This window comes from Abramis brama (genome assembly GCF_963993115.1).
Source record: "Abramis brama genome assembly, chromosome: 18".
Lineage (NCBI taxonomy): Eukaryota > Metazoa > Chordata > Actinopteri > Cypriniformes > Leuciscidae > Abramis > Abramis brama.
Window position 1 is genome coordinate 35158165 of NC_139980.1, and position 12312 is coordinate 35170476.

Consider the following 12312-nt stretch of genomic DNA (forward strand, 5'->3'; position numbering starts at 1 on the left):
TTGACAACGTTCAAGCTTTTCACAACCGTCTGTCGCCTGAGTTTGGTTGGAAGTCTGAGACCGGGGAAAAAGCTTTATAATACGCATTAGTCTTCACTAATGTTTCAGCGGATGCTTCTTATCCAGAGCCATTCATAGTAGAGTTTTAATCCAGAGCTTAAACTAAGAGCTTCTCCATTCATGAATCTTCACTTTTGCTTGTTAAGCGTTGATGGCCATACGTGACGAGACATATTAAAATGAATTTAAGAGCAAATTTCAGTCTGTTCCTTATACAAATCTATGTGGCTTCAGAAATAGTGCACTGTTGTGTTGTACTGAATACAAGTTCTGAGTTAGTAGTGTGTTAAACTGGCGGTTATGGGAAGGGGTGGGGCATATCCCAAACACACTCAAAGCGCTCGACCAATCACAACACACTACTCCAGCCGACCAATCAGAGCACAGTGTTTTTTTCAGAAGGAGGGGCTTCATAGAGACAGGAAGTAAACAGAGCGTTACTGACAGACTGGGAAGAGAGGAGCCGCAACAATGGAGAATATGAGGAGAATAATCAACATTCAAGCAGGAAAACCTGCTCTAGTAGAGGCCAAACACAACAAGACTTTGTGAAAGAGTGTAATAGGTCCTCTTTAAACACCATGTCTGAAAGTACACTGTCATTTTTGCTCTAGCTCGACTCATCTGAACTGTGTTTAAAGGCATATTCTTTTTCTCTCAGTGGTTTCAGGGCTTTATTTTGTTGCTATTTCTGTGGCTGGGTTTCCGGCTCGTCTTTGTTGAATCTTCTCTCAAAGATCACGGCCGACTCGATTCATATTCACGACAACACCTCAGTTTGGAATGACTGTCAGATTAATCACGAAGCGCCGACAGTGAGGATTACGAGTCTGTCTGTCCTCTCAGGCTTCGGCTTTCACACAGAAACATCATGTTGCGTGTTAAATATGCAAACACTTCCCTCACGTGTCTTCAGAGATCACATGGAGCGGTCCATGTGTCTAATTGCCCTAAAAAATATTAATATAGACTTATGTTTGTGAAGTTTAACTTTCCTGTTTGAGCTGACTGTGTGTGGTGGATTTGCTAATGTAATCTCTAAACATACATATAATAATAACTCAAAAAGTTTGGGGCTGGACAAATTTTTTGATGTTTACAGTAAAAATTGTGAAATATTATTCTACTGTAAATCAGCTGTTTTCTATGTGAATATATAGTAAAGTGTAATTTATTCCTGTGATCAAAGCTGAATTTTCAGCATCATTACTCCAGTCTTCAGTGTCACATGATCCTTCAGAAATCACTCTAATATGATGATTTGATGCTCAAGAAACAGTTATGATTATTATCAGTGTTGAAAACAGTTGTGCTGCTTCATATTTTTGTTTTCATTTAATTTTTTTTAGGATTCTTTGATGAATATAAAGTTCAGAAGGACAGAATTTACTGCAAACCTCATTCTCATAAATCTGGATTCAGTTTTTTATTATTTGGCTCCAGGCTAAAACAGTCTGAAATATTGTGTAACAGTTCTCATTAACATGATCATATTGCACACACATCTTTTCTCTTTTGTTCAAACCAAAATCAGTTATTGGCTTTATAGAATAAGATACTTGATGCTCAAGTTATGAATCGTGGTGAATGTTAATGCATCAATGCTTCGCTTGAACGATTATTGATCTTGAACAGTTCATAAACCATTTTCCCCCCAGAGGTTAAAATCATAGGACTGATGAATGAGTTCATAAACAGAAAACAGAGCCGCCTTTTACGTGTCCTGACTTTCCCAAGATCCCACGACTGGGATGTTCAGTCCTCCTCCGATCCTCCCCTCGCTTCCGCAGGGACACGACGGCTGATCTGCCTTCGACTGGGACGTGACGCTGAACTGAAGTGAATGGCAGCGTGTGGTTCACCTTGTCACTCGGCTTGAATACACAACGTCTTAGCATTGCTAAATTGACATTGGCATTGTCAAACGGAAATGGCGAGGAGGGGTTCCCAGAGGACTCGCGCTGGCATTTGTTTGACAAACGAGTGAGTGTGACATAGTGCCACAGCATCTGCACACACACGACGAGCACACACACACACACGACGAGCACACACACACACACACACACACACGACGAGCACACACACACACGACGAGCACACATACAACGAGCACACACACACACACACACGACGAGCACACACAGCATCTGCACACACACGACGAGCACACACACACACGACGAGCACACACACACACACACACACACACAATGAGCACACACAGCATCTGCACACACACGACGAGCACACACACACTGTAAAAAAAAATTACATCCCCAAGTCAAAAATTTCAAGTGACCGATAACATCTAAATTATTCAATTAGTCTGACGTATTATTTCTCATTGAGCCAATGTTAACAGACTATTGCAACAACAATTTCACTTGGGCCAATTGAAAAATTTAGATGTTATCGGTCACTTGAAATTTTTGATTTGGGAGGGTTAGAATTTTTTTACAGTGCACACACACGACGAGCACACACACACACACGACGAGCACACACACGACGAGCACACACAAACACACACACACACACACGACGAGCACACACACGACGAGCACACACAAACACACACACACACACACGACGAGCACACACAGCATCTGCACACACACGACGAGCACACACACACACACACACGACGAGCACACACAGCATCTGCACACACACGATGAGCACACACACACACACACACGACGAGCACACACAGCATCTACACACACACGACGAGCACACACACACACACACACGACGAGCACACACACACAACGAGCACACACACACACACACGACGAGCACACGCACACACACAACGAGCACACACACACACACACACGACGAGCACACACACACACGACGAGCACACACAAACACACACACACACACACACACACACGACGAGCACACACAGCATCTGCACACACACGACGAGCACACACACACACACACACACACGACGAGCACACACAGCATCTGCACACACACGATGAGCACACACACACACACACGACGAGCACACACAGCATCTGCACACACACGACGAGCACACACACACACACACGACGAGCACACACACACACGACGAGCACACACACACGCACACACACGACGAGCACACACACACACACACACACGACGAGCACACACACACACACACACACGACGAGCACACACACAACGAGCACACACACACACACACACACACACACACACACACACACGACGAGAGACGCAACAGACCCCTCGTGGGAAAGGAGTGCTTCAGCGCATTGATGTGCACTTCAAATCTTAAAGTTAGAGTTAAAAAATGAATAAAAGGCCTCTTAATTGAACTTAAAGAGAAACACTTTCATGAAAAGTACAATTTTAAAAAGTGCACTTTGCAATAATTTCAGATTAAGTTTTACTTCAAAGTATATTTAATAATTTTATGTTTTAATAATCTTGTGTCGTGTGAAGTGCTAAAGCTCATGTAAAATACTTGATTGTAGTTTTAAACTGTGTGTTATTAGATGGTACATTTCAAGTTAATATATCTTAACTTCATCGTAACAAATATATTTAAATATATGACACAGCTTTCCACAGAAATGTCATTAAATCATATTTTAGCTTACCATAAATGTTTGTCAGTACTTTTGTCAAGACAATAGAAGTAATTATGAAATTACGTATAAAGATGTTCTACTTGAGTGGGTCAAAGAGCACTCTTACACTGCATTTAATGTAAATATAAACTATAATATATGTTGTTTAATTGTAAATAACATGCATTTAAGTATCTGAAAACATTACATTCGGTTCATACCAAAGTCAATTCTTTTAAATTATGTTATTTCCGTAAAAATAATTTATTTATTTATTTATTTTTTACGAGGGAATGTCAGAAATGTAGATTTGAGGATCGAGAACTACAAACAAAACATCCTGGAAACGAGTGGTTTCGGGCCATTCGGTTTATGAGTCTCTCCTCCCGCTTGAGACGGTTGTTAGGCCTTCACTGTTAAAGGAGCTGAACATTAATAAATAAGCTTGTGACAAAAGCAAAAAGCATCTAAAGTGTCAGCATCTAGTTTAATTCACAACGTGATTCATCGCTTTCAAGGCCGGGTCGCTGTAGTTTCATTCTCAGTGTTTCTCAGTGTTTCTCAGTGCATCAGACCCGCGCTCCAGATTCATTCTGACACACAAGCTCTGCCTCGCAGTGTGTGGAGTGTGGGTGGTTTATGGATGTGCTGTTGGGTTGTATAAAGAGATGCGCAAAATATCATTTCTGTTGCATTTGCATTTATTATGAGGGTCTGAAATCTGGAGCTTTAAGGGTAAACGGTATCTACTAATATCTTGATATCAGCAAACTTCCACAGTTGATTACCCACAGTGCATTAAGTCAATTGATTTGCATCACAAGTTTTATAAAATTGTATGTGTGTACATGCAAATGAGGCATTATCTAATCAAATATGCACTAATTTCCCAAAAAATATATCTGAACAGTGAATTTCAAAATTCTTTTTGGCATTTTAGAGTTAAAGGTTTTTACAGACGGGGTTTTAGAAATCTCTTTTTATCACTTCATAAATCAGAAAATACTGTCACATACCAGATTTTGTTTTTGTTTTTTTAGGAATAAACTGTCAAATAAATATCAAGTGAATGGTATATGAACACAAACCCCTCAGTAAAATCCTTCAGAATATAGATATGAATAAAGCTGTGAGATGTAAGTGCTGCTGAAGTGGAGATAAAAGCTTTTAAGGATATGTGTGATTGAAATCTACAGACGCAAATAGATAAAGTGCAATAAAATCTTACTTTTGTATTTTGGATGTGTTTTTTTTTCCACGAGTCTGAAAGAAGATATAGTATGGATGCAAAATAGAGCAAAATCTCCAAATTGACCAGAAAACTTTATCTGTAGTGTTTGCTAAGTGCAGAATACTTGGGTTGAGGTTTTGAATAATGAGTGAAATGATGCGATTAGAGATTTAAGTCATTTTCTGGTTACACTTTATTTTAAGGTGTCATTGTTACAGTGTAATTATACATTTAAGTACTGAGTAATATTAATTAACAGCATGTACTTACTATAGGGTTAGTGTAGGATTAGGGTTTGGTTGAGGGTCAGTTGCATGTAATTATGCATAATTTACTGTTATTACTACGGTAAGTACATGTAACATACTGTATGTGAACCTGGACTACAAAACCAGACTTATACATACTATAAAAGCTGACTAAATAAACTCTCCACTGATGTGTGGTTTGTTAGGATAGGACAATATTTGGCCGAGATACAACTATTGAACATCTGGAATCTGAGGGTGCAAAAAAATCGAAACATTGAGAAAATCTCCTTTAAAGTTGTTCATTTATGCACTGAAAAATGAAAAAAAATTGGAGTAGGATTTACTTGAAAAAAGCTAGGCAACTTTTTCCACTCAGAAAATGCTAGTAAAATTACAAAGATTTGCCAAGTAAAAACCTAAACATATTTATCAGTAGCTTTAATTAGAAATCTTTACGTTAAATTTACTTGGAATATGGAATTAAGTAAACTTTACTTAACCTAGTTAAGTGAAAGTAACACAGAAAATAAGTAATTTTAACTTGGCTAGTAAAAGGTTGATTAATATCGATTTAGTTGAAATTTCCTTTGCATTACATTTCACTCAAACAATAATATTGAATTATACCAGTCATTTATAGTATGTGCTTTACTTAGATTATCTAAGTAAATTATACTACCTCAATACTTGGTAGACAATACACAATGACGGTAACATTTGATGGATCATTTTTGTGTTTGAATGTGTCATTTTGAGCAGAAAATTTACTCGAAATGTCACAAAATGGCAAGTTACTAATCCTGACAACAAAAGCAATGATAAAACAGTGTAAATACAGCTGGAAACCAGTGAAAAATTAACCTCATTAATTATTCAAGGTCCAGTGCATGATGGGAACCCCAGTATCAGAAAAGTTGAGTAATTTTTACTTAATTTTATTGAGTTGATATTTACGCTTTCATTTCTACTCGCTTGAATTAAGTACTGATATGGAATTTACTTAGTTTTTTTAATTCTTGCCTGAACTAACTTTTTCATGTAAATTACCTTGGGTTTTTTTCAGTAGTATTTACTTCACCAAAAAATCATTTTTTACAGTGTGTTGGTTATTGTGGCGCATTCATTCACAGAAATAAATGTTTTATATATTTACGGTAGGAAATTTACAAAATATCTTCATGGAACATGATCTTTACTTAATATCCTAATGATTTTTGGCATGAAAGAAAAATCGATAATTCTGACCCATACGATGTATTGTTGGATATTGCCACAAATACCGTGTGACTCAAGACTAGTTTTGTGATCCAGGGTCACATATGTAACAAGGACACTGTAAAATAAAGTGTTACCCATTTTTCTTTCTCATGCAGATTCGATGGACCAAGACGGCGGGCAGCGTTTCGGACCGCTTCCAGGACTCCAGCGTATTCAACGAAACCCTCCACATCTCGAAGATCCAGAGACACCAGGGCGGACGGTATTACTGTAAGGCCGAGAACGGACTGGGATCCCCGGCCATCAAGTCCATCAGGGTGGACGTCTACTGTGAGTTCATCTCTACTGAGTTTCTTCTTCTCTATTGAATGTTCTGTGGAGAAATCCCAGCTAACAAATGTGTGTTCTAATAACATTCAGCTAATCTTCCCCTTAAAGGGATCGTTCACCCAAAAATTAACATTACCCCATGATTTACTCACCCTCAACTCATCCTAGGTGTGTATGACATTCTTCTTGTGCTTTACACTTAAGTGGAATCCGAATGTTCGTTTGACCGGAAGCTAATTATTTTACTTTATAAAGTTTTAAATATGGATATTTTTCTTACACAAATGCATCGCTTCGCTTCAGAAGGCCTTTATTAACCCCACAGAGCCGATTCAAGCACTCTATGATGGAAAGATGAACTTTAATCATGGACAGATGCACTTTATGATAGATAGATGCTCTTTTATGATGGACAGATGCACTTCATGATGGACAGATGCTCTTTTATGATGGACAGATGCACTTCATGATGGACAGATGCTCTTTTATGATGGACAGATGCTCTTTATGATGGACAGATGCTCTTTTATGATGGACAGATGCTCTTTTATGATGGACAGATGCACTTCATGATGGACAGATGCTCTTTTATGATGGACAGATGCTCTTTATGAAGGACAGATGCTCTTTATGATGGACAGATGCACTTTTATGATGGATAGATGCTCTTTTATGATGGACAGATGCTCTTTATGATGGACAGATGCTCTTTTATGATGGACAGATGCTCTTTATGATGGATAGATGCTCTTTTATGATGGACAGATGCACTTTTATGATGGATAGATGCTCTTTTATCATGGATAGATGCACTTTTATGATGGATAGATGCACTTTAATCATGGACAGATGCACTTCATGATGGATAGATGCTCTTTTATGATGGACAGATGCTCTTTTATCATGGATAGATGCTCTTTTATGATGGACAGATGCACTTTTATGATGGATAGATGCTCTTTTATCATGGATAGATGCACTTTTATGATGGATAGATGCACTTTAATCATGGACAGATGCACTTCATGATGGACAGATGCTCTTTTATGATGGATAGATGCACTTTTATGATGGACAGATGCTCTTTTATCATGGATAGATGCTCTTTTATGATGGACAGATGCACTTTTATGATGGATAGATGCTCTTTTATCATGGATAGATGCACTTTTATGATGGACAGATGCACTTCATGATGGACAGATGCTCTTTATGATGGACAGATGCTCTTTTATGATGGATAGATGCTCTTTTATGATGGACAGATGCACTTTTATGATGGATAGATGCTCTTTTATGATGGACAGATGCACTTTTATGATGGATAGATGCTCTTTTATCATGGATAGATGCACTTTTATGATGGACAGATGCACTTCATGATGGACAGATGCTCTTTATGATGGACAGATGCTCTTTTATGATGGATAGATGCTCTTTTATGATGGACAGATGCACTTTTATGATGGATAGATGCTCTTTTATGATGGACAGATGCTCTTTTATGATGGACAGATGCTCTTTTATGATGGACAGATGCACTTTTATGATGGATAGATGCTCTTTTATGATGGACAGATGCACTTTTATGATGGATAGATGCTCTTTATGATGGACAGATGCTCTTTTATGATGGACAGATGCTCTTTTATGATGGACAGATGCTCTTTATGATGGACAGATGCTCTTTTATGATGGATAGATGCTCTTTTATGATGGACAGATGCACTTTTATGATGGATAGATGCTCTTTTATGATGGACCGATGCAGTTTTATGATGGACAGATGCTCTTCTATGATGGACAGATGCTCTTTATGATGGATAGATGCTCTTTTATGATGGACAGATGCACTTTTATGATGGATAGATGCACTTTTATGATGGATAGATGCTCTTTTATGATGGAAAGATGAACTTTAATCATGGATAGATGCACTTTTATGATGGACGGATGCACTTTTATGATGGATAGATGCTCTTTTATGATGGACAGATGCACTTTTATGATGGACAGATGCTCTTTATGATGGATAGATGCACTTTTATGATGGATAGATGCTCTTTTATGATGGACAGATGCACTTTATGATGGACAGATGCACTTTTATGATGGATAGATGCACTTTTATGATGGACAGATGCACTTTTATGATGGATAGATGCTCTTTTATGATGGACAGATGCTCTTTTATGATGGATAGATGCTCTTTTATGATGGACAGATGCACTTTATGATGGACAGATGCACTTTATGATGGATAGATGCACTTTTATGATGGACAGATGCACTTTTATGATGGATAGATGCACTTTTATGATGGATAGATGCACTTTTATCATGGATACATGCTCTTTTATGATGGACAGATGCACTTTTATCATGGATAGATGCTCTTTTATGATGGACAGATGCTCTTTTATGATGGACAGATGCACTTTTATGATGGATAGATCCTCTTTTATGATGGATAGATGCTCTTTTATGATGGACAGATGCACTTTTATGATGGATAGATGCTCTTTTATGATGGATAGATGCTCTTTTATGATGGACAGATGCACTTTTATGATGGATAGATGCTCTTTTATGATGGATAGATGCTCTTTTATGATGGATAGATGCACTTTTATGGACTCCAAACAGAAACTGCCATTATAAAGCTTGGAAGAGCCAGGACATTTTTAATATAACTCTGATTGTATTCGTCTGAAAGAAGAAAGTCATATACACCTAGGATGGCTTCAGGGTGAGTAAATCATGGGCTAAGTTTCATTTTTGGGTGAACTATCCCTTTAAGTTAGGAAAACGTTATTTCTTAAAGTTCAAGGCATCCAATTATTTAAATGTATGATAAACGTTGTTTTTGTTTTTTGGCTATGCGGACATACCATTCTGCAAACATTATGGGAACGTTACTTTTACTGTAAATGTTCTCTGAACATTCTGAAACATTTGAAAAACATTAGACGACCATAAAACTAAAGCGATTAAGGAAAAAACGTTACATGAACGATGTATATATATATATATATATATATATATATATATATATAATATTTTAGTGCTAATGTCCTGAGAACATTATTGAAGACCAGCTATCGTTGAACGAATGTTCTATTAACGTTACTGGAAGAATGTTTGTTTGAGAAAACCTTTCCAGAACATTAGCCAAGGTTCTGAGAACATTCCCTTTTGGCTGGAATAATGCAAACGGATGCAAATGAGTCACTAGTCGTCATCCTGTAAGAGTCTAGAGCTATACAATAAACGTAGAGAGCGAATCAGATCAAACGTTTGAATTCACTTTGAGATCTCTGACTTCTGATTTGCAGATCTGAGTCATTGCTGAGATTATTGGGCTCTTTTTCTGGGGTGAAACGTCTGAAAAGCAGAAGTTTTTTTCCTCTCCATTAAATTTCGTTTCGTTATATGAGAAACAGCTGAGATATTAAAGAGATATTCCACATCCAGTATTCAACGTTTGATGGCTCTTTTTGTAAGCGGTTTGTCTGATACCCACTGTATCCATTTCACATTTCTGAGGCAGGCTCAGGTCCAGGTAGGCTTGTGGAAAGGTGTGGATCAGAATGCTGGGATTATGTTTGTGCTTTGAACTGAAGTCTGTGGAGAGAAACGAGAAGAGGATATTTCCACAAGCTGTTTAATAGACGTGACCAGAATCTGAGACCATCAGTGATAAAGGAACCGCTTTGGTTAGAGGTGCCGTATAACCGGGAGTTTTATATCATGGTCAATAAGGCTTCGTTTTGTGACAACTGTATGTGTATAAAGGGAAGGCAAGAGAAAAACATGGAGAAAAAACACCATCAGAAGGACAGACAACGAAGTACTGATGAGATGCAAGAAGGCAAGACAAAGCGGGACAAGTAAACACTGTCACAGTGACAACAAACACGAACAAAAGTTAGATTAAGGACAAAAGCGAAAACAAACAAAGTCAGAGCCTTCTCTTCTCTTCTCTTCTCTTCTCTTCTCTTCTCTTCTCTTCTCTTCTCTTCTCTTCTCTTCTCTTCTCTTCTCTTCTCTTCTCTTCTCTTCTCTTCTCTTCTCTTCTCTTCTCTTCTCATCTCTTCTGTTCTCTTCTCATCTCTTCTGTTCTCTTCTCATCTCTTCTGTTCTCGTATCTTCTCATCTCTTCTCTTCTCTTCTCGTATCTTCTCATCTCTTCTCATCTCTTCTGTTCTCTTCTCATCTCTTCTCGTATCTTCTTCTCATCTCTTCTCTTCTCGTATCTTCTGTTCTCTTCTCTTCTCTTCTCGTATCTTCTCATCTATTCTCATCTCTTCTGTTCTCTTCTCATCTCTTCTCATCTCTTCTCGTATCTTCTTCTCATCTCTTCTCTTCTCGTATCTTCTGTTCTCTTCTCTTCTCGTATTTTCTCATCTCTTCTCATCTCTTCTGTTCTCTTCTCATCTCTTCTCATCTCTTCTCATCTCTTCTCGTATCTTATTCTCTTCTCATCTCTTCTTTTCTCTTCTCATCTCTTCTGTTCTCTTCTCATCTCTTCTGTTCTCTTCTCATCTCTTCTGGTATCTTCTTCTCATCTCTTCTCTTCTCGTATCTTCTCTTCTGTTCTCTTCTCATCTCTTCTCATCTCTTCTCATCTCTTCTCGTATCTTCTTCTCATCTCTTCTCTTCTCGTATCTTCTGTTCTCTTCTCTTCTCTTCTCGTATCTTCTCATCTCTTCTCATCTCTTCTCATCTCTTCTGTTCTCTTCTCATCTCTTCTGTTCTCTTCTCATCTCTTCTGTTCTCTTCTCATCTCTTCTCGTATCTTCTTCTCATCTCTTCTCTTCTCGTATCTTCTGTTCTCTTCTCTTCTCGTATCTTCTCATCTCTTCTCATCTCTTCTCGTATCTTCTTCTCATCTCTTCTCTTCTCGTATCTTCTGTTCTCTTCTCTTCTCGTATCTTCTCATCTCTTCTCATCTCTTCTGTTCTCTTCTCTTCTGTTCTCTTCTCATCTCTTCTCATCTCTTCTCATCTCTTCTCGTATCTTATTCTCTTCTCATCTCTTCTTTTCTCTTCTCATCTCTTCTGTTCTCTTCTCATCTCTTCTGTTCTCTTCTCATCTCTTCTGGTATCTTCTTCTCATCTCTTCTCTTCTCGTATCTTCTGTTCTCTTCTCTTCTCGTATCTTCTCATCTCTTCTCATCTCTTCTGTTCTCTTCTCATCTCTTCTCGTATCTTCTCATCTCTTCTGTTCTCTTCTCATCTCTTCTGTTCTCTTCATCTCTTCTCGTATCTTCTTCTCATCTCTCTTCTGTTCTCTTCTCATCTCTTCTCATCTATTCTCGTATCTTCTTCTCATCTCTCTTCTGTTCTCTTCTCATCCCTTCTCGTATCTTCTCATCTCTTCTCATCTCTTCTCATCTCTTCTGTTCTCTTCTCATCTCTTCTGTTCTCTTCTCATCTCTTCTCATCTATTCTCTTCTCGTATCTTCTCTTCTCGTATCTTGTCGTATTTCCTTCTCATATCTTCTCTTCTCTTAAAATATTGACAAAAACTGTAATATTATATTCAAGATGCTTCAAACCTTGATTCAAACCTTTTGGTTACCAGGTCAGATCTATGGAGAAATGATTTGTAAATGTTAATGCATGAG

General features: G+C 38.0%; 1 protein-coding gene across 2 annotated transcripts in view; it reads left to right on the plus strand.

The window, feature by feature from the left end:
* The window catches only part of LOC311068528 (MAM domain-containing glycosylphosphatidylinositol anchor protein 2), a 167318-nt gene that overhangs the window by 51826 nt on the left and 103180 nt on the right, over positions 1–12312 (plus strand). For both annotated transcript variants that reach the window (XM_084091025.1, XM_084091026.1), the window contains exon 3: positions 6509–6683. In XM_084091025.1, coding sequence (XP_083947151.1) covers positions 6509–6683 — 175 coding nt within the window. The remainder of the gene's footprint in view (positions 1–6508; positions 6684–12312) is intronic.